At 38.5% G+C, this 23,692-nt stretch overlaps 1 protein-coding gene across 11 annotated transcripts in view; it reads right to left on the reverse strand.

Annotated features, from left to right (window-relative positions):
* Positions 1–23,692, reverse strand: part of TRIP12 (thyroid hormone receptor interactor 12) — an 82,212-nt gene that overhangs the window by 21,412 nt on the left and 37,108 nt on the right. For 6 of the 11 annotated variants that reach the window (XM_076340943.1, XM_076340949.1, XM_076340946.1 and 3 more), the window contains 21 exons: positions 22,697–23,496; positions 14,675–14,780; positions 13,237–13,373; positions 12,187–12,270; positions 10,708–10,812; positions 9,579–9,727; positions 9,208–9,243; positions 9,025–9,120; positions 8,517–8,609; positions 8,220–8,381; positions 6,487–6,555; positions 6,215–6,380; positions 5,374–5,491; positions 5,076–5,232; positions 4,618–4,771; positions 3,852–4,080; positions 2,989–3,107; positions 2,035–2,242; positions 1,141–1,241; positions 840–1,014; positions 292–433 (listed from right to left, as the gene is read on the reverse strand). In XM_076340943.1, the coding sequence (XP_076197058.1) occupies positions 292–433; positions 840–1,014; positions 1,141–1,241; positions 2,035–2,242; positions 2,989–3,107; positions 3,852–4,080; positions 4,618–4,771; positions 5,076–5,232; positions 5,374–5,491; positions 6,215–6,380; positions 6,487–6,555; positions 8,220–8,381; positions 8,517–8,609; positions 9,025–9,120; positions 9,208–9,243; positions 9,579–9,727; positions 10,708–10,812; positions 12,187–12,270; positions 13,237–13,373; positions 14,675–14,780; positions 22,697–23,496 (3,406 nt within the window). The remainder of the gene's footprint in view (positions 1–291; positions 434–839; positions 1,015–1,140; positions 1,242–2,034; positions 2,243–2,988; positions 3,108–3,851; positions 4,081–4,617; positions 4,772–5,075; positions 5,233–5,373; positions 5,492–6,214; positions 6,381–6,486; positions 6,556–8,219; positions 8,382–8,516; positions 8,610–9,024; positions 9,121–9,207; positions 9,244–9,578; positions 9,728–10,707; positions 10,813–12,186; positions 12,271–13,236; positions 13,374–14,674; positions 14,781–22,696; positions 23,497–23,692) is intronic. The other 5 variants (XM_076340951.1, XM_076340950.1, XM_076340947.1 and 2 more) reach the window with 2 other exon arrangements.

Raw genomic sequence — 23,692 nt, forward strand, 5'->3', positions numbered from 1 at the left:
TAAATTTGAAATAAAACACTAAGTGACACATTGCTAGGAACCAAGAATACCTTTGTTGATACTAGTCATTTATCATATATGATGTATCAGAACTTATATACAATTCTAACAAAAATCCCAAGCAAACCATTGCAAGTTAAGAAACACTGTATCATCATTTAAGATAACAAAAGCTATGCTTAAAATATTGGCCATGGTGTCTAAAACAGTCGGCTTTCCTCTAGCTTCCTCCTAAATACTTCTACTGCTTCCATTCCCACCCCCACTCCAACTAAGTTTGCCATTTCTAACCTGGAGGTTGAGTTGTTCAGTTGCAGTGCAAAGTCTCTGTAATACGTTTAGTGCAGGATTGCTTCCATCCATGTTTTCAGAACTAAAATAACGTTCTACAAATTTATGGGCTTGCTCCTTAATCCAGCCCTTAATTTTTTCTCTGTAAAGAAGCACACAGAAGGCATTCGGCCATACTTAGCATTTTCACGCTCCAATATTACAAGTGAACACAGCCAGAGTATCATTTTCCCCATGTTTAACAGCAGTCACAGACAAAAACCCTTCCCTCTTACTCAAACGCAGTAAAGGTCTAGTCTCTACAGATTACTTCTTGCACTGTTTTTCCCTATTCTCTAATTTTTCCCCAGCATGCTACTTTAAACTATTAAAAGGTTATTTTCTCTACCTTAATTTCTTGATTCTTCTTCCAGAGTTATTTTAACAGTGGTTAAGCTCAAACTTCTTTGATAGGTGCTACTTAATCACCTGATGGCTTATCATAAGAAAGCAGCTGCACCTCAAAGTCAACACCATATTAGAAGTATTTTGATTTTTTGTGTGTGTACCTGTTATTAGAAATGGTATCCTTGGAAGCAGCCCTTGCAAGACCACTTACTCCTGCTGTTCGCGCTGGTTCAATGTTATTACTGTTGGACTGTGTGCTTAATCTTCCCCATGTTTTAGGATTTAAACTTGCCAAGAAGGAAGATTTAGGAGATTGAGTAGTTGTAGGGCTTTTAGCTGGAGGAAGCAAAGACAAAATTAAGAGAATCAACAGGTTTATTACAGCTAGCACTCTTGACAGCCTATAAGCTTACTTTTAAATTTAAAAGGAGATAAGAGTATCATGTTTTAAGAATGATTTACCTTGATTGTCTACTTTATCATCATCTCTTGGAGGAGAGTATTTTGGTCTCCTTGGCCCTCGTTTTGGCAGTCTTTTTCTCTTTAGAACATCGCTCAGTCGTCTGTCCAAATTTAAAAATAAAGTAACATGATTCCATCCACCATATTCATACGCATACCCATGCCTCAGTTTAAGATGCATTTGCCAGCTTTTTCCTCCACCCCATAACAAGGAGGACACAAGGGAAGAACGAGCTCTGGGAGAAGGGGCCTCAACTCTATTTTAATTGGAAGGACAAAGCGACTACTCCATCCAGAAAGAGGGGGTTTTGCTTGCTGTCACCTTTCTACTATGGGCAGCCAAATACAGCCAGAAGTGCCACTGAATAAAGGTTTCTCATCATTTTCATATTTTTATTTGTGTAACCATTTGGTTATTCATCTATTTGAATACACTTAAAAAGAAACAAACAAACAAAAAAATTCCACAAATCTCTACTGAATAAACACCAAAAGACACTGTGTATTTGACCTGCCTCCCCTATTAAAACCCAGAAAGCACTTTTTCAGCAATGTATGGAGTTTCTACTCACCAAGCCCTACACTTCCCAAGTTCACATATTTCTATTCTGGTTTAAGCTGAGTCTCCTTATTATGCCAATACATTAAGACAAACATTTCACCTTTAAAATAAGGGCAAACTGTGTAATGCTAAAATAATTTATTCCTACAAGAGATATTAATTCTACAAGTGTTCAAAATGGTTGCATTCCAACAAAATAACTTAAGGATGACTTCTTTTTCCTCCAGTCTCCAGCAGAAAGGAACCATGCACCATAGCTGTCATTTGTCTGAAAGAATCATTCTGTCCTCAAGAGTTACATGTTGTTTGTTCACAACAAATAGTGCACTTACCCCTGTGGGCTCAGATCCAAAGAATCCTCCCGGCTGTGTTGTAAGCTGGGAGAGCCCAAATCGGCAGCTGCATTACTGGCAGCAGTGGCTGTTCCAGTACTTATTGTTGTAGTGGTACCCAGCGTTCCTGATCCATTAGTGCATACTTTTGGTGGGCTTGTTAGCAAAGCCTCAGACTCCGCTAAGTTTTTCACTTGGTGCATCACCCCTTTGCAAAAGAAGAAATCTTTGTTTGGTGGGTTGGTTTGGTTGTGGGGGTTGGTTTGTTTGTTTTTTGGGGTTTGTTTTTTTTTTTTTGGGGGGGGGGGGGGGGAGGGGGAGGACAGATCACAGACAGACAACAAAAGGTGTTTGAAAAGGTAGAAGTCTGTTATTAGAACCTGTTTTGACTATGGCAGCATTGGCTCACTCCACCCACCAATACTAAGTTTTAAAAGCAGTTCAACCCTTTCTTGAAAAAGTTAACCTACATAGTTTAAAATAAAAATAATAATGACAGCAGCACGAACAGTAACTAAAGTAGTTTTAGTTACTTAAAAAAGTTAAAGTAGTCTTTAACAGTAGCTAAAGAAACCCAATAATCCCCAGTATATTACAACAAAGAGTTCCTGCCAAAGATTCATCAGTTTTGTCCAGTAAGACTACTCATGTAATTTCAGCAAGCCATCTTCAGCCTAAATATAAGTTCACTAGCATTTAGTAAGCCTGTACAAACTTGTTTCAGATTCAGAAGAAACAAGCTTGTCTCCTCCAGAGTCTTGGTCAGCTCCTCCCCAGTCATATGACAATAGCTTGCATGGATTTGCCTTTATTAAAGAACAATGTTAACTTTTCACAGCTTGGGAGGGATGGAGCTGGGGGTAAAGAACATGGATTCTCCACACACACATGCTTTTAAAATACTAAATAAGGAGGTGAAGAGGAGAAAGAAAAAAAAAAGCAAGCAAGATTTACCTTCTCTTCTGAAGTAAACACTAAAAATGTCAGGTAATTTTTGCATTAAAATCTCTGCCATCTGCAGGGCTCCAACTACTATTTTAAGGTCTTGACTCGACAGCATGGAGGCAATATGACTAAAACAGATAATTTATTAGAATTAGGTTTGTCTTTTCCTTTTCTGTTGTTTTAAAAAAAATAAAATAAAATGAAGCCAGTTCATCTTGCATACATAGTACTGGAAACTGAAAGCAAACACATTTCATTGTGGTTTTGTAAAAGCTATAAATAAACGGACTGAAAAAGTCCTCTTCCACCTAAATCACTTTTATTAAGTTTTAACACGTGGCATAAAGGAAAAGAGAGAGTTTTCTTCCTTTAAAGAATATGGTGTTGTGGATCTCTGTACTGCCTTTGAAAAACTAGTCAGTTTATTTTCTAATTGCATCCTTTTACCTAGACCCCTAACTTTATGGTATATCACGTAGGAGAGGTTTCATGAATAGAACTTACCAGTTGAATGCCATGAGTGTCTGTTACTGTTCACATTGTATTACCTCAAAAGTCATCTTGCCCTCAGAAAAGTTTATAGGCAAGTTTTAGAAATCAGGAAAACAATAAGTGGTGATAATAGACATTATCAGTACACACAGCCATATAGGTAATCCAAGTTTCCAATAAGAACTCCTAGCGTTGGCTCCTACTGCAAAATCTAAGATGCAAAAAAATCCTGAAGAGCTGGCAGCCTCAGCTTTTGGAAAATAAATACGTAAGAATTTAAAAGTACAATTTTCCCCTGAAAAATATGATTCAAAAAAGTAATCACAAGTTTGAGTTGTAAGCTCAAAATCAGTTTCATTCACAATAGTTAATGAACCCACCTTGAAACAGCATGGTTTTTCAGCACATCCTTCAGAAGTTCAGCATCAGCAAAATAAATTATCCTAAGAATTGCTCTAAGGCACTTGTGTCTAACAGCAGGTCCAGCTGAAGAACTATATACTTCATAAAGAACACCAAACAATGTTTTGATAAAGGATTTTGCCAGTTCTGGGTCCTCTTTCATTAGTTGTGCTCGAGCATCATCCTTCTTCAATTCTGAATGTCCACCTGTGAGAAATTGTGCAACAAATCACTGCATAGTTCTTTGAATCTCTGCTCTGACGATTACTTTCTTTTTTTAAAGCTGAATTAAATTATATCTTTTCAATTCAAGAGCTAAACTAAGAACCAGAAGTCAAACTGATGGCAAGAATGTAGGTACAAATCCTCCTCTTTCAAGGAGTCAAATCTTTTTTCTTCAGTTTTCTTATTTATTTCTGTACGACAGTAAGAAGTCCTCACAAAGTCTTCGTTAAATAAGAGTTGTATGAACAAAGCTGTTTCAGAAAATCCCAAGCCAGGAACACCCCCAGCTCCCCTCCAGTTTAATGCATTTTCAGTTCCCAGAAAGAGAGTTTATTTGTTAAGAATACGTATCATCAGTTTGAGTTTTGTTGTAAAGCTGTCTTCATTCACGTAAATCAGAATAGTTTGATGTTCCACAGAAACCACAAGAAATATATTAGCCAAGTAGTAGACTGTTGTATAACCCAGCATAAGTTAGCCATAGCTAGAGACACCAGGTGTCTCCTTAGCTGTACTTACTAGTGTTTGTATTGGCTAAAGGGTTTGGTTTTCGCTGAATGGCACGTGCTGTTCCAGTATCCTCGTTTATTTGCTGCATAGAGTTAAAATCAATAGTATAGACACGCCCAAGCGTAGACAGGCTTATCTCATCCTCACCAACCTGATGAGCTGCCTAAAAACAAGGATGAGTTTAAAGTTAAGAAATCCCTAACAAATAGGAAGCTACATGAAAAGCTATGAGGGGCAACACAGCAGGAAAAACAATGACTGACAGAAATACAATGAGAACAGCGATTAAGCAGTTCACCCATTACTGAATACCAAAATAGTGCAAGGAAGTTTGAGGAAACTCATGCGTTTCTTACTCAGAAAGAACAAGGCTTGTATTTTCAAAACTATAAAGAAAGCACTCAATTCCCTATACAACCACATGCATATTTAAAAAACATCACCACACAAATGTGTGGAATTACTACCTCTATTATTCGACTATCAATCCTGTTATAGGGATGCCAGAGACCCCTGTCATCTCGCCACTGCCATATTGCACCATCTGTATTTTGCGCATTTCCTTTCTTTAGCATAGTATCAACAGCAAAGATTCCCTCTTTTGGCAGGCAAGGCATCAGTTCACTGCAAAGAACATTAAAACAGTATTTTACTAGAAGTATACAGTAAGGTCCATCTAAGCTGAAAACTGTTTGCCTTCATTTTAGAGAAGTTACGGATTTTAACATACCAACCAGACCCAAAACCTAGGGCTGCATAACTTACCAGATAAGAGAAGTAAGCTCATAAAGTTCTTGAGGACTTCGTGGAACAAGGTCAATTTGTTCTTGACAACTCCCATTTGAGGCTCCACAAAGGAGGAAGTGAAGTGTTTCTGCAATATCTATAAAAATTATTATTTATGAGATTGCCTATATCAGAATACGGACTCCATTTTGTGTTAGACACTGCGCAGAAGAGTTAGTCACTGCCCTAAGCAAACAGACAGTAGGCAGAAAGACAAAAGCCATCTCTTCGAACATTGTAAGAAATGCATTTTTTCTCAGGTCCAGGGTTTGTGGGGTTTTTTGGGGTTGGGTTTTTTTCCTTTAAAGGACATCTGGGGGGATATATCACTCAATATACACGGCACAGAAGAAAACAGGGGAACATACAGGGCAGTTGAAGTGACAAGTCAAAATTTACAAGATGAAAAGAAGAAAACAAGTGAGAACTAAGACAGCTACACAGTGGTTACTTTTCTTAATGTTTTCCCTTAGAAAAAAAAGCCCTTAAATCGCATGTTTTCCCCACCTGGTAAAGACTACGAAAAGAATTATTCAACTTGTGTTGAAATGAGTAACTTGTGCAGCTAATACAGACTCAAAATTAGGCGAGCACTCCAGTGACAACAGCTAGAGACAGGAAAGGGGAGAAAAAACCCTCAGGAAAAAAACCAAAAAGCTTTCAACAAGATTAACTAAACTTTGTATCCCAGGGGAAGCATAGTAAGAGAGAGAAAAATAAGAGAACACAATATTTGTATAATCAAGTGCACTGAGTTCCATATTGACTGTAGGCATTAACTTAAATAGGTCCCCCAGAGTATGAAAGAGCAAGTACTCACTTTGCTTCATAAGTTGGACTGCAAGTGTAGGACAATTGGAGCACATTAAGGAAAACATGCGCACCACCATGATGAACATTCCTGAGCTCAGGATAGGAGGCGTCACTACCAAGAGTTGCTGGATATTTGTTAACAAGTCCTTGGAAGCAACCTGCTGGAGCAAGTTCTTCAGGAGGGAACAGCAAAATTAAAAACGTTAGTCTGACTTTGAAAGGTAAGTCCTTCGGAGAAACTGAGGGAGGGAAGAGGGAAACAAAAAACCACACCCTTACCTCCTCATGCTGAAAGTTGTCCACTAGCCGTGCAAAACAGAGACAAGTGCTTTCAACAGACTTTTTGTCCTATTATAAAAAAAGTTAAGTATTCGTTTGAATTAAAATATTTTAACTTGCATTGGATTATCCTGTCATTTTGAGACATTCATAAAATTTCTCCAAAAAGGCCAGTCAAATCACATTTTACAGAATATTACAGCTCTGAATTTTAAATTCTTTGATACAGTCTAAACCGACCTCCTGATATGGCATATTCCCTGGGAAACACCTCACACTTGTAACACAAATACCTTTAGGGACCTTTAAAGATGAATAAATGTGTCTATAATATCCTTTTTGGATTCTACACGGAGGAAACAAAAGGGAATAGAGCTACAAAGCCAAAGCAAGGAGATATAGATAATAAGCAGGAGTGAAGACTACAGACTACACGAAGCCTGATTTTTATATCATGCAGTCCAGCCAAGACAGCAAATCCAAAGACACCAAGATAGTAAAGATTGTTCTAAAACCAGCTCTATTTAAAAGTTCATTGAAACACTCAAAAAAGTTCATCTGAACATAATAAAACACTTTTACTGTAAGGGCGGTTGAACACCGGAAGAGGTTGCCTGGAGAGGCTAAGTCTCCATCCTTGGAGTTTGGTTTATTTTTAAAAATAAACAAACAAACAAACAACAAAAAAAAGACAGCTTGACATGGTCCTGGGCAATCTGCTCTAGTTGACCTTGCTTAAGCAGGGGATTAGGACTAGGTAATTGAGAGGTCCCTTCCAACCTCAACTATTCTGTTAAGAGCTAACTCAAGATTATTTTTTTTTGCCAGAAAAATTCCACTTCAAAATTTCTTGAAATCTTACTTTTGTGGGCTGTAGCTTCTCTTCAGAGAGCAGGAGTCAGTACTTGTCCCTACTACTGCTGAGAACAGTGCTTCTTGTTTCCAAAGCACCATCTAAAGCTGACATTTGACTTCTGTGAAGCTGTCTCAATGATTCAAGTAGTATCTCAGCAAGAAGACGTTGTCAAAATTAAGAATAGCACAAGAATACACAAAAACATCACCTGGAAGCTCCCATTTAGTTGCGTTTGTTAAGGAACAAAATAACTTCTCCTTTTTCACAGGTATCTGCCAACCAAGCAGTATGTCCAAACCTCTTTTGGTGCAATAGTCACTGTGAGTGCTCATTTATGAACACAGCAGCACTGCAGGATAGGCAGATCTTAGGAGCCCCATGATTTAGGATTCATCACTTCAAACTATCGTGCAAGAGTAGGAACTTTCTTTTTAAAAAGTCACAGGCCCTCCCAAAAAGTCAAATCAGGAAAACACCACAAAAATTGAAACTGAAGCTTTTCTGAGTTTGAAGCAGGAAGGAACCTTGCAACTCATTTGTTAAGAAAAAAGAACAGTAATGCTACTGGATTTCCTCTTGCTGATGAGCAAGAAGTAAGGACTACAAACCCACTATTATTCATGCTCCAAGTTAAAGAACCTTATTTATCTAATTTTACAAAATTAATAGGGGTGTCATGAATCCTTACAGCATGTTTACAAAAAACAAAAGGTCCATACGCATGTTAGAATATCACAACTTGACAGTATAGAAACTTTAAAGCAATTACCACATTGCAAAGGCAAATAATACACAGTAAAGAACTAAATATCTGGAGGCAACTTTATACTACTTTCAGGTCAAAATTAAAACTTTCCATTTTATAATAGCTTCTTACCTGATGGGTTAACCTTTGTGTAAGCAGTGGCAAAGAGTCTGCCACGAAGTGAAACTCATCAGGTGTTATACTCTGGCAGCAGTTGGCAGCAATAGCTAGTGCATTCCTCTGTGCATTTATACTGAAGAATTCCAGATACAGCAAACAGTCTGCCAACCCACCCTATAATAAAATAAACAAACACTTTCACTCTCAGTACTGCTAAAGTCACAGAAACTTGTTTTCTTATTTCATCTTCACAGAAGATCATCAAGATGTAGAACCGGTAGAGGTAAGAGTGCTTTCTTTTTTACTTACTGCCTGCAAAATGGCTTTACTATGCCTGCGTGATAACATCTCCAGGGCTGTAAGCGCCTGCTCTGCCACATCAATGCACTGAATAACTTGCAGCTATGAGAAAACAAGAAAGCTTGTAGATTAATTTCTAAACCAGTTTGTAAAAATAATAATCTTCATTAACACTTGGCCTGTACTGAGACACATATACTAATGCAGCTGCACTGCTAGCTGTAATCAAGCTAGCCAATTTAAGGCTAGATCAGCTATATAGCTACTCCAAGAGTTACCAGTTTGTATAATTACACAATACCTTTGCAACACCAATCAGACAAAAAGTTCTCAGCGAATCAGATAGTGCTTTTCAGTAAGGGCGTGAACAAAGAGTAAACCTGTTTTTAAAAGCTTCTCATGCATTATGTATTATCTTGTAAGCTACGAAAAGAGGCCGTTATCTTAATGGTATATCCTAAAGTTAAAAGATAAAATCCCCTCAGATTAGTTTAATGCTGTTTTGATTTCATTTTACCTTTTCCAAGAAGACAGGAATTGCATCTACCACTACAGCAGATGATCTGGGAAGTGCTTCCATCATATATGTTAAGGCCCGACATGCATGGTTCATCTATTAAATATATAGATATTTGTTTTTAAGTTCAGATGATACATTTTTCTATTCCAAAATATTTCTTAAATATTACAAATCACTTACAATGTCAAAGTTGTGCTCCATCTGCAGCAGTGTTATCTGTTTTTTAAAAAAAAAGTCTTGTTAGTTTAGTAAAAAGTATCTAGATATCGACACAAATAAAGGGCAGAAATCAGTATTGTAGCTTTTCACTTAGGACTTTGAATTTTGCTAAAAGTTTCAAAAGAGCCACTACCTATTCTTGAGCTATTACAGAATTAATAGGACTAGCAAAATTTAGCAAAACATGCTCTCAAAACCAAATAATGACATATCTAGATAGATTCACATACATATATAAAATTAAGAATATATAATATAAATTAAGACTATTTAAGCAAGCTATTGAGTGAAATATTATATCCTCCAATAGAAATACGAGATTTAATCTTTACCAAAGCTGGTACAACACTCTTGACTGGAAATCCTCCTAACGTTTCTTCATTTCCCATGACCAACAGCTGGCACATCTCAATCACTGCCTGTAGTTGCTGGCTTTCATCAGTGGCTTGGAGACCTTGCAAAAGCTGTTGGGCTTTAGAACCTAGATATCCAGAAAAAAAAAGATTAGGAAAGAAGGTATTAGAAGACGTAAGTGTTCAAGGGAACTGTTATGCTATACTTCTGCCAGAGTGGAAGACCAGAGATAGTTTGTTTTCCTTTGTATTTGTAGTTTCACTTCCTTTCCCTGTCATAGAACGGGGGGATAGGAAAGGGAGGCAAAAATCTCACTCTTGGCTGTCTTTCCAGTCCAGACTGGTCAGCACAGGGAGTCCACCACACTGCTCACCACCGCCATCTTGCCAACCTACAGCGGGTGCCAGAACCCACACCTTTATAAAGCAAAGGACTTTTCAACACACCCCCTGGATAATACAGCACATGGAGTATCCATGAGACCCCATCCTCTTCTTGGCAGGCAGTGTAACAGGCTGCCTTTGGCTCTCCTGGGAAGCCAAACAGACTTGGACTAGAAGGTACGCATCTTATCCAGCTGCATAATGCAGACATGGTGGAACAAGACTAAGGACCCATGTTCTCACTGACACACTGTCTGAAGGAAGCGGTTTCTGTCTGAAACCTAAGACGCTTTTGAAACTATAAACAACATACCCTAGAACTGACATCTACTAATAGTTTTAAAGCTAGCTTAAGCACTTGTTTAAAGCTAGCAAAAAACCCAAGCGGGTTGGAGAGGTCTTTTGTTAAGCAGCCCATCATGCAAAAGAAAAAGATAAGGAAGGGGTGAAAAGGCAAGAACCCTCCCTTCCCCACCTAGAAGGGAACATTAAAGATGCCCCAAAAAGGAAAAGAAAAGAAATATGGCTAAAGCAAATTTCTCTTCCTTATAGGAAGGCAAGCAAATTAATATTGTTGACCACGGTCTAGCACTATCATGACATACAAATCTCCAACAAGTAAAATATTACATTAAACTATGAAGCTAATACAAATATTAGAATTTACTAGTGGCTGAATTCTACTAGTCTGGAAGTGGAAAGGATTAAGTCAAGTTAGACAAACTTTGCTTACTAGCTCCACTTCCAATTGTCCTGTGGAAGAGCTGCGACATCCGAGGACCAAGAGGGCCAAACAGGTGAGGAGGAAGACCCCTAGCCTCTAATAGAGCTAAAAGCAAACAGAGGATAACAGCCATTGTCAAAGCTTCTACATATTTTTAAAAGCTTAAATTCCACGATGCTATAATTTAAGACTACTAGAATTTTGATACTTTAAGAAAGAAGAGTTAGGATTAGATGACTGCAGCTACCTCAGTTTCCAAAAAACACCAAAAAGATTACCTTTAGGGAACAAATAACTCATTTTTGTATGCATCAGAGCATTAAAGCCCTTTAAGAAGTCACCCACTGAGTTTCCAGTTATATATTTCACAAAGAAATCTGGTCTACTGAATTGTTCTAAGTCTAGATCTAGAATAGCAGATAAACCAGACTGTAATTTCAAATCTGAACTCAAACTACATAAAATAGGCTAAACTTATCTTCACATTTTCAGGAACTGAGCAGCACTGTTAATCTGAAAAAGTGACACTGAAAAAAGGTTCAAAGCTTTATTTGTTGATGAGCAGGAGAGGGAAGAACTCTGCTAGATATTAGGGGTTTTTTTGTTTTGCTTTTGAACACTTTTCAGTAGTCTTACTACAGCTAGACTAAGTGGGTGATTCTGATTTTTATTGCAGCAAGCATGACTACTGCTGATCAATACAATAACAATTGATAGTAAAAACCAATTTAGCTCAATGCTCCTAATGCATACCTATGCTTACTGAGGACTATAAGCAAGTGAACTGGTAGTGACACAGCGCTCACTTCCACATTAAATATCCAGATTAACCAAAACTTGTCATTTGCAAGGGAGATCATGATCTCGGAACTCCTTGCAATGTAGTGGCAAAATCATTAAAACAGTTGCAGGACATGCAAACTGAGTTTCCACCTGTCTGTGCTCTCAGGTTTTGAGACCTGAATCCTTTAGCCCAAGCACAAAAGCAAGCATTTTAAGAACTTTCAGATTTTGTTTGGTCCAAGCTTACAGCAACATGGGTATCAATGACAAGCAAAAAAAAAGTGTTATCCACAAGCAGGCAGAGTAACAGCAGGCCTAACCTGGCCTGTCAACTGAAAACATTCTTGCAAAGACTTATTTTCGTATTTGAGCTTACACACTTAATAGGACTGAGTTATCAATTCTCTCCCCCCACTTCCTCCTGAAAAATCATCAGAAGTAGTGTATTATGCACCATGCAAATAAGCAAGGACACTGTGCCACCCCCTCTAGACATTACTTCCAAATTCTTGCATCTTTAGTGAATTAAAGCTTGTAACTCCGTACTTTAGAACTACAGTAAGCAAAGCAACACATTCACAGACAGAGAAACAAAATACAGCCTTCCCACTACATTTAATAGAGAATTTGGGTAGGTATGGCTATTTATAGGCTGCAAATGAAATAAAAAGGGTAAATTAATAACAACTCTTATACCTTGTAGTCTTCCCATCTCAGAATCATCTGACTCACTTTCTCCAGAGGTTGTCATACCTACAGCCCCAGCAACAGAACTAGAAGCTAAAGAAATAAAATAGAGATTAATGCAAGTTAAAGTGCCTTTAAAGCTACAAAATTCGCATCAATTCCATCATCAAGAAAAGTGTCCACCATCAGAAGAGTGCTCTGCATTTAACATTGCCACCATCATACTTCTGTACAATTGTCGTTTTACATAAAGCCGTCTACAGGTCTAACATTTTCCAAAAGCTGAAGAGAGAGGCTGTATCAACACAAGATAATGAATTAAAAAAAAAGCTAGGTCAGCAAATTACCTTTCAGACAGATTTTCCTGTATCCTTAGTAAATTTATGCTTTTCTTATGTGTTATGCTGCACCTAGTTTCTGTTAATTTAGACTTTTTGTACTGATGTAGCTAGCTTTAAGCAGAGAACATTTGAGATTTTCTACAATCCAGCATAATTACAGGAAAGGTCCTTTGAACTCACTACTGATTAGGACCAGATGATAAAATTAAGTACTATTTAATAGGACTGTGCAAGTAAGAAGATTTAACTTGGTTACAAATTTCTCCAGTACAGACACACTCGGCCATTTCAACAGAAAACTTGTAGAATATTTATAAGTAGTTACAAAAGAGCTTTTACAGGTAAATGCATGCCTTCTGTATTCTGAACAGTTTGGTGTCTCTTCAGTTGGCAGTACAGTAATTTATACAGCATCAGCTGAAGTTACTTTAAAAAAAAAAAGAAAAAGAGGTAGACGCCTGAAAACTAAAGTCTGCTTTATTGGACATAGTTTGGAGACTACAAAAAAGCATGACTGAAACATGTACCAGATATCCAAGAGATCAGATTCAAAAATAAAGGTCCCTCTCACTCAAAAACCTTGCAGATTTATTTACCAGCTGTACCAGCTTAAATAATAATTTCTCCCCAGAACTTAATCCATTTAATTATTTTTAAATGCAAAGTAGTTTATATCAGCAACTATACTAAAAATGCTTCAGTTGGAATTTCTTCTTACCTGCAGCTCCCTGGGGAGCCTCATCTGTACGCGCAGCTGAAGAGTTAACTCCATCCTGGTTGTTGTCAGGATCAGCCATCTTCTCCTGTCGGCGAGCTTCAGCTGCTCCTCTTTTGCCCAGGCCAGAGCCTCGCCGACTAAAGATTCAAAAAACAGAAGTTTTGGACCTTATGAACTAAGACAAAGATTTATTAACGTGAGACTACTCAAAACCAGATAACATTTACGTAGATCACTACCACAAAGTTGCGCAAACTAACAGAACTGTGTAAGAATCAGTCTTCACAAGATTATCCAACTCTTCTTTACCCTCCTTGCCCCACACCATGGCGACGATTTGTTTATACTAACGCATTACAGCTAGGTCCTTACATTACATCCTTCAAGACAAGGCAGTCTACTAAAATATAATAGTCAATATGAGCAAGATTAAAGTGACTGTTAGTTACAAATCACATACACATTTGAGAAGTTTGATGACAGAGTAACTATCTTTAAAGGAAGTTCTGAACTACTGAAAGCACAAAGAGAACTCTGATGTTCAACTTTGTTTTCAGTGCCAGATCAAGTATGAGGGCATGAGCCTTTTTAAATTTGCTTTTTCAAACACTACTGTCATCACCACTACAAATATATATGCCTACAAAGTAAACAGTCAAATTCAAATGTACACTTGACAACAGAATCAAGCGTCAGAAGCTTTTTTTTATGGCATGGAAGAGGGAAAAGAAGTTGTGCTGGAACAACTAAACGTAGTTTAGGCATAAGGAAAAAAAAAATAAAGCTTGTTAAGGCTTCGTAAGTCTAGCTTCAGAATATATGCAACTACAAAATTTTTTTGCATCACAGGACACATTTACTCTCCCCTGCCATTTAATCTACCAGCTGTTTAAAATTATTAGTGACCTTTAAAGGTCCCCTCCAACCCAAACTATTCTATGATTCTATGACTAATTTTCCCCCGCATCAGAAGGTATATTAAGTACTTAGATATTTGTCGTATAGTTCAGATGCAGCTGCTGACAAGCTGAGTCAGCTCAACAATGTACACTATTAAAACAGACTCCTGGGTGGAGTTTTCAAAATAGTCATCTATTTTATTATTCATGATGGACAGTAGTTCAGCACTCTCTCTCTCAGTGCTTAGTATCTTTTTAAACACCACCTTCCTAAGGAATGGATTACTTAAATTTGTAATATTGGCTTTGGGTGTTTCTTTTCCTCCACCCTCACAGCTGAGGGAATTACTGAAGGTCTGATGGTGACAAATTCTATGCACTATCCATGACACTGGTGTAGAGAGTAACCCAGCAGGCCTGAAAAGCTACAGCTACTTCTACAATAGCAAAGTAAGATAGACAAGGCCAGTTTTCATGCATGAAAATGACATTAATATCAACCCACTGCAGTGATCATGTTTCATTATCTTAAGTTTTACCTGGTGCTAGCACAGGAGCCCGTGGTCTTTTGCCGTGTGCTCCGCCGCAAACTGGGGAGCTCAGCAGGTGGTGATTCACTGCGCTTCTTTGTAGACTTTCTTAGACCTATGTAATATGTAAAGAATTGAGTAAATCAGTCTTTAAATACACAGCAGTTTTACAAAGAAATAAAACTTCAGTGTACACAAAACTTCTGTGTAGAAGAACAGCTTTACTTAAGAACCACAATAAGCCCACATCAGCTTTTAGTCACCTTACACTGAACTGCTATACCAGTAAAAGAAAGGTTCAGATACTTTTACTCATTATTTTGAGTTAAGCAATACTAAACTCAAAGTTGTTACCTAGACACCTTTTCCTAACCTACACACTACAGACTTAGAAGCTCTTCTATAACTTTCTCATGCTAAAACAGATATGAGATACAAGTTTATTATTTCCACATGTTGATGTTCAAAACACTTAAAAGAAGATGCTTTAGCTTTAGACAAAGAGAGAAAAAGAAATTACACTGGGGGGGGGCAGTGGTGGTTGCATCTGTTTTCCCTCACCTCTGAGTAAATCTGTACAGCATAAACTTAACCTTTTTCACTAGCTGAATCATCATTTTTAGTCAGTTTTCTTCACATTAGTATGGCTTAAGAATAACTGCCTTAAATGAAAACCATGCTCCCCTCCAGGAGTCAAGCACTGCCAGTGTTGAGATCTGTCGTGTATTATTTGTGTTCCCATTTCAACCACATCCCTTCAACCCCTATCACTGTCATAAGATCTTCCTTGAGGCAAATAACCAAGCGTATCTTCACAGCTTTGGAAAAGGAGTTCAAGTTTTTAATTTAGAAGTATTTGCACTGTTGAAGACTGACCCAACTGATATAAATTTGTTCTAGGTTATCAGAACAATGGCTTCATGACACACCCCACTGCAGAACCAGGTAAATCTTAGACACACAAAACCCCCATGCAACACAACATTCTCAGATGATGAGCAAGCTTACTATCAGGCTGAAATATCTCATAATAGCTTCCAGACCAGAAGGCTGATAATTGAAGTGTTAAAAAAATCAAAAATCCTTATCAGGCCCAACTTTACATTTCAGTCCCCCCCACCTCTACAATAAATAGATAAAAAAAATAAAAAAGAAGAACCCCATAACATTCGATTTAGACATACTATTACTAGAACAGATGTAAATGGTTTTCAAAAAGTGAGAAAGTTAGATCACTGCTCCCTCTTCTGGCAACAAAGCAAAAATAAAACATATTTAAATGTGCAATGTTTTTGAGCACAGTACCTATCAAACTGGCTCCTGTTTATTTCCTTAATCCTAAAACATTCCAGGAATGCTGAGTTGTGGTACTGAGGGATGAAACGATAACTATGCAGTTTCTGACTGGATAGTTAACAGGAAAGGGAAAGTGATCTGAAAAGCTATTATTGACCTGGTCAATAGTCTGTCCTTTCAAACATTGTACTATATTTGACCCAGGAACACACTGTTGAGTGCAGTTAAGTTCCATGCAGACAAAGGTTAACCTGATCACAGAATCATTTAGGTCGGAAAAGATCTTTAAGATCATCAAGTCCAACCATTAACCTAGCACTGCCAAGTCTACCGCTAAGCCATGTCCCTAAGCACCACATCTACACGCCTTTTAAATAGCTCCAGGGATGGTGCCTCAACCACTTCCCTGGGCAGCCTGTTCCAATGCTTGACAACCCTTTTGGTGAAGAAATTTTTCCTCACATCCAATCTAAACCTCCCCTGGCACAACCTGAGGCCATTTCCTCTTGTCCCATCGCTTGTTACTTGGGAGAAGAGACCGACCCCCACCTCGCTACAACCTCCTTTCAGGTAGCTGTATTCATGTATTTACCACACACCTGGCTTACTGACTCAAGAAATTTGGCAACCTTAAGAAAACAACAAGGTTCTGTATTTAACAGCCACCAAGCACTGAATTAAAGCAGGCCAGCCACTTGAATTTTCAGATGGTCTGTACGTACAGAACAAAGTATGTAACTCTTTCAAATATTCAAAAAAGCAGTAGCATTTTTACTACGTATGCTTTCAAACAAAAAATTTAAGTTGAAGTTGCTACAACAGAAATACATGATGACTCCAACCCTATTTACGTACAGTAAGACACTCACAGGCCGGGGGGAAAGGAAGAGGAGTGCGTCATAAAGTAGAGATACAAGACAAAAACAGTTTGAAACAGTTGTAGCAGGATCCCATGCCATAGCTATCTAAGCTTCTCAAGTACTAGAAGTACACAACAAAGCTCCCCTCATGGCTGGTTGTATTTTACAATAGAAAACGCATGCTTTAACTGGCACTAGCATAGCACTGTATTACTCCACAGATAAAATGTGTTTACCACTCTGAGTTCATATTACATATATGGAAAAGTAGGCTACTCGGTACCTGTAACAGTATGGTGAAATTCTAGTGAGATGTACTTTTGCTTTACATTTAGAAGAATAAGTTAATCACCCTGTTACAGTAGAGTTCACTGGAAAAATATACAGATACATTTTAATTCTTTATGTCAGCACGCCACTTACTACTTCAAATCTGTGGGTGCTCATTTGCAAGCAGTGAGACCTAAATATTAAGTAACTTCATATCAGCTTAGTAATAGGCTATCACACATCCACTGTAAGTGAAATAAGACTGACTTAACTTGGATCAAAATAGGATTTCTGCTAAGGGCAAAGGTTTCACAAAACAGCAGAGCTAGCTTAACAGCTTGTTGTTGTTTAGCAGTACGGTACACTCATGTCTTATTGTCCCCAAAGCAATCCCAATACACACAAAGTGCACACCTGATAGACTTTCTTGCTCCATTAGTATTCTGCCAGGTTGGTGAGCTGAGTTTGCTTAACATGGGTCAGATGAACACAGACACCATGAAGCAGTAGGGCTATGAAGCTGTGAAATGGGCTGTCCTTCTCCATAAGAGAAAAAGTATTAAATTATTTGCATTGAATTAGCTGAGCCATCTCTTTAAACTGAATTACCTCAGTAAGAGGGTTTTAGAGAATGTAAAGGAGTTACCCAGTTACCGCTTGGTGGATGAGCTGCAGAATGTATCACAGCCTGAGCACCCAGAAGAGTTGAGCTCATTTTCTCCTGCTGCTCAGGAAGAATGTTCTACTTGTCAGATCTTTTTGCATGTTTCTCTTTTCTCAAGTCTTTATTTCTCCACCTCTGATGTACCTACCAGGGCACATATGAGCTTCCACCTCCCTCTATTAATTTCAAAAGCTAAAAAGGAAGCGACAAAAGACTTCTCAGAGCTTGTTCCCTTCCTGCTGTTCAATGCCACTCTCTGCCCTTAAAGTTCATTGTTGAAGAAGGCTCCTTAAGTCAATCTTACCACCTGCATCTTTTGCAAATCCTTTGAGTCTTCCCAATACTATAAGCTCAGGACTGCCAATTTCTTCAGCATAGGACTGAACCTTCTTCCTTTCACTCGCATTGTCATCAAAATTTGATCTCCCCCTTAACACACTGCTGCCAGTGTGCTCTCCCAACTGAGCGTTAGTCCTGTATCTATAGGAGTTGCAGGAGGCTAACAGCCCCAAGCCTTCCCTGGTAAATAGGACACAACCAGCATTCAGAGAGATGGGATTAGAGATGCCCTGTGACTGCCTCACGAAGGAAAAGACAGCAAGGGATTTCAGGGGAATTGGTTTGATGTTCATCTCCAGAAGTTGTTTATTCAGCACTATTTCTGTAATATACAGAGCTATCGTCAAGAGATCTGTTTCAAAGAGCTAGTAAAAGTTATGAACAGAGATGGACTTTCAATAAACAAAAAGAAAATTAGGTTTAAGCAGTTCATATTCAGCAACTGCAAAAACTTTAGATGTAAACTTCAGAATTAAAGCAGAGGCATAGGTTTCCTTATGGCAAACAGATATATTGCTTATGCCCTGACATCATCCTATCTGCATGCCAAACACTCATGTTAATGACTCTGAAGGAAAATAGACCCAAACAGGCTAAACCTGAAACAGCACAGCCTAACAGAAATAAAAAGAAAAAAAAAAATCTTAAGAACATCTTCACATTTAAGTGTGTTTACTGGTCAGCATTTTTTTTTTTTTTAAAGACATTTTTTGTTGTGTGAAAGAAACAAGTTCTGAATGCAGCTGTAACTGCATTCACTTATTTTAAGTCTGAGTGTATTACCCAAGCCAGAACAAAGTTAGTCAAACTTTCACAGTCCATAACCTGGAAAGCCCTTTATTTGCAGTTCAGAAAGACAATCAGTAGAGATTTACTTGTTAGGACTGGAAGTTTAGACTTCAGATTGGCTCCTGTGTTGGGCTGCTCTCCTCCTCACGCAATAAAGATAGGGTGAAAATAGCTGTGGCAGGGGAAGGCAAGACAACCTCCTGTCATTCTAATACTCCACTATTCCCATCCCTCAGTACCAACCCAGACATCCCCAGCTCTTGATTACAGCCCATCACAGCAATTAAAGCAAGTATCTCCAAGCTAGTCATCTTATTTTCTCAATCCCAAGTCCACAACTCTAAGACTCTAATGACCATCACGCAATAGCACTGTCACCCACAATCCCAAATAAACTAATTCAGAGCTAGTTTCAGATTCTTTTCTCCCTCACCTCTGCCAAATCCCTTGAAGCCAGGAGTTATACACCATTCACACTCCCGTGTTCACTTCACGTGGCTTTTTATTATCCCAATAATCCCTCTAGCCCCCCAAATCTTGAAGCATTAGGTAGGGGCTTCTCAGTCAGGGACAGCTACCCTAAGTTACCCTGCTTTCAGCACTGTCCCAGCCATCATTGCCAGCTTCTTCCTACTTAAGGGCCACAAGACACTACAAAGGGCAGTAGAGACCTCCCTAATAATGGAGACATAATTAAGCTTGGTTTTATATTGTTACATAGCAGCAAGATGACCCAATTCACAACATTTAAAAAGCCCCTACAAAATACAGGGCTTGAAGGGGATGTGAAAATAGTCAAAGCAAGAGAGCAAAACAAGAAACTTGCCTTCCAAGCCACCCCCATCAAGAAATATATAGCTACAAAAATGGCGGTGAAAAACTTCAGTCTAGCCTGTTTTTATTCTTCCAACAAATTCTACAGCTGTTGTTCTGTGATGTCACTGCTCAGTTACACAGACTGCTGTGTAGCTGAAGACTCTGAGAGTCACCTTGGCTGCATTTAACACCAATTATCCAGTGGGGACTGGACAAGACACTTCAAGGTACTCCCCTCCAATACGTGAAAAGCTTCTGCAAAGATGGCAACCATGTCTCTCCTCATTCTTTTCTTCAGTAGACTAAGCCAGCTCAGCTCTTCTAGTTTTTCCTTCAAAGATCACAACTACTGATAATTCTTTTTGTACTTCCTGAACTGCAATACCCAGAAGTGAACAGCATTGCATTTATATAGACATGACTGACCATATGTTAGCCAGAATAATCTCCCCTCTCCTCCCATTTTTCTTCCTAGAACCACTCCCCCCCATCATTTTTCCCCGAAGTTTTTGCAGCTCCTTACAGAGTTATGTTTGCATGTTTGTTTTTTGTTTCTCTCCCACTCGTTCTGTAAGCCCTATTTCAAACTTCATACATCCGTTTTATATTATACCCCTATACAAGCCTACTGAGTTGTAGCTTTCACTTTCTACACAGGATTACTGTGACTTCTAAGGACACGTTTCCAAGCAGAGGGGTGTACACCTCAATAATTAAATCTAGATGTTTGCCTTACTGCTTTAGAAAGCTTTAGGGGTGTTAATATTTGTGTGAAAAATCACCTACTTCTGCTCCCTTATCCTCTAAGGGTACTAGGCTTGCTACAGAAAATAAATTTAAATTTATCCATTCTTCCTTAAAAACCTGCCCTGGGGGTTTATTTTCTTAATATTTCTTGACACTTCTCAGCATTATCCAAAATGCATATTTTGTTAAAATATCTCAAATTTGTCCCAATATTTTTGAGTTAGTGAAGCTGTATGACAGACAAGTTATTTCCTCTTTTTTTAAAAAAGGGGCTAAGCTAACAATAGTTACTGTTGCTTCCAAGATCACTTCAATCTGTTGTTAAAGAGCTCTAATGCACTATTTGAAAGGGTGAGACTATTTGAAAATACCATAAAGTTTAACACTTTTCTTCTATTCTAGATTGAGTTCTTACTCCTAGTGATATTCAGTATAATCACTTACTCTGATCCATGATATTCAACATAATAACCATTGGAGTAAGTTTTGCTGTAAGCTACAGTAAAAATAAAGAGGCATTAGACATTTTAGACTACTTAGTATCACCTGTTAGTACTTCCCCCTCCTCAAATTGGGACGCCACCTAGAGAAAGTAACTTTCACCTCTATTGAGTAGAAATGTCTCTCACCATGCTTTGTGCCCCTTACCAGTGACTTTTTATACATACACACATATAGCTACAGTCCATACCAACTTGGTCTTGTGATATATACTTGAATGTCTTAGTTCAACTTAAGTTTATCTTTTTGCAAAAGATGACTTTCAGGTCATGGAAGAGCTAAAGCTAGTCAAGCTGGCTTTCTCAGTACATTCTTTGCGAAGACAGTTCAGGCTCATATTCTCAATGCTGTTTTTCAAGCTACTCAACACATACTCCCCTTACATTGTGCTATCCCACCCTTCCCCTTCTCACTCCTTGCTGAAGTTTTGTAATTTGTCACATAAATTACTCTCTGCCTTCACCTTCTCGTTGTTCACTTGTTGGAGGTAAATTCTTTCTCCTCCCTGTTGCTTTTCTTCATTGCTAAAAAGTTGCCTGTAACAAGGACAGGCTTAGCTAAGAACTTGTTGGTCAGTCCCATTCTTGCCCGATTGCTACCCACTTCCCCCTCTCTCCACCCTGTGGAAATTCAGAGTTTTTACTCTGGAATTCATCATCCAGTTAAGTCTTGAATCATGGAGCAGGTAGATAAAACCTTGCCATAAAGAAAGTAACTCCTCTCCCCTTCCCCAATGCCATTCTTCCTCGATTAGGTTAGGTCATTCCAGAATCAATACTCCGGTCATGCAAGTTATCCAAAACAAGCCCGTTTGGTCAATTAAATCTATTTTGATTATACAGGAAGACATCCAGTTGCTCTTGTTTATTTCACATATTTCCTGCATTAGTATTAGCTATAGACATGCCCCAGTTGGGACAGGCTACTTGTCATCATGTCTAGGTAAACGAAAAACAGTAAGCAAGCTTAGGAATCCAACTTCTTAAGTCAAGTTTTAGAGAATACATACTGTAAGTAAATCATACAGTACACAAAAGCAGCATAGTGCATTTCAAAAAAATTTTGTTCAAGGCACGGAGCTACAAGCATATCTGCACACTAGCAAGCAGGTGCTCTGCTTGGAGACAGCCTATATTTTTTAGTGACAAAGTCCAAGAACAGTACCTGCTATTCAAATTCCGCACCGGAGAGAGGACATATTTTGTAGGAAAAATTGAAAAGATAAAGTGACTAACGTCCTAGGCACTAGGTACACTAGGTTTAGAAGACTACTGTTCTTAAAGTAACATCAGAGATTCTCACAGTAAGGAAAAATTAGGAAAGTGGGCTTGAAACAACAAGCCACATATTATCTACTTGTTTTCCAGCATTCATCATTCCCACTTCGGGACAGAAGACTTAAGAAAATGAGAAAAGAAAAAGTCTGACAGGAGGAATATAGTCAAGAGAGTTTTATAACATATATGTCCCCATCACAACATCCAACTATTTTGCATATATTTTATTTTTAAAAATTGATTTGCAAGACAGAGAAGCAACTTAAACTTACAGAACACTGACTGTACTTAAATCATTTGCTTTAGCTATAAATAGCTTCAGTCACAGCTTTACTTAAAAGCTCAGCAGAACACACTAAAAATTAATTTCTCTAAGAAGATCCCAAGAAGCCTGAAAACAATGAAAGTATTTGTTTAGGAGACTTGATTTTAAAGTCATATATGCTTATTCTTCCACAAAAGAACAACTTACTTGCTAGCTTAGCCTGTAGTCCTGAAGGTCCAGGTTTTGATGTCTCCGACTTGGAAGAGCCTGGTAGAGACAGTTTTGTTTTAGGGAGACTGACTTTTGGGCTGAATCGAGCAGCCCAGTCAAACTTTGAAGAGCCACCTGTTTTACTCGGTTCTTTGTCCCTGCTACTCCTTCTTGGACTGGGGCTGGATGCAGAACGGGAACGTCTAGCCTTATTCTGGTCCTTTCCCTGTTTCACTCTGGCACCCTGAGGAACAGTAGAAGAAGCAGAGGCAACAGCAGAAGAGGAGGAGGATGTGGAAGCTGAAGAAGAAGAATCAGTGATGGTGCTACACCCAGCTTTGGCTGAGGTCACCGATTTTGAAGCCAGCTTGGAGAGTTTTGCTGACTTTTCTTCAGCGCCAGTTGATTCAACTGCTGAACCACTCTTTATACAAGACAGATTCTCTGTCCTTTTCCTCTTCTGACTTCGGGAGCTACCAGCAGCTCCACCCTTTCTGGTGTGAGCCTTGCTTGTTGATGGCAATTGTGTAGACTTCGGCTGTTCTTGGTCTAAGTGTCTTCTCTTAGATTTAGTATGTGGCTTGTTAGTTTCCAAGGAAGTTTCAGTGTGTTGAAGTGCTTTGGGTTTTTTAGCAGAGCTAGGAGAATTGGTCCTCCTGTAATCTGGACTAGCACTGCGTTTAACTCCTCGAGAATTGTCTTTCTTAGGCACTTGCCCCGTTTTTTGCTTTTCTGAAGTATTGACTCTCTCTGGATCTTCTTGTTGCGGTATTAAAACAGCAGATGAACTACAGCCTCTGTAGAAGTAAGCAGGAACAGTGTTAGTGTTGAATTCAAGAAACCTCACAGTTGCAACAGTTTTGCAAGATAAGTGTCAGCATTCTCTAATAATAAAGAAAACCGCACGTAAGAAACATTGTTGATTATTAAGTTTACATTGAAACAAGAAAAAAACCATGCTTGTATGAGAACAGTCATATTGCAAGTCTTTGC

Source organism: Aptenodytes patagonicus, chromosome 6 (assembly GCF_965638725.1).
Source record: "Aptenodytes patagonicus chromosome 6, bAptPat1.pri.cur, whole genome shotgun sequence".
NCBI lineage: Eukaryota > Metazoa > Chordata > Aves > Sphenisciformes > Spheniscidae > Aptenodytes > Aptenodytes patagonicus.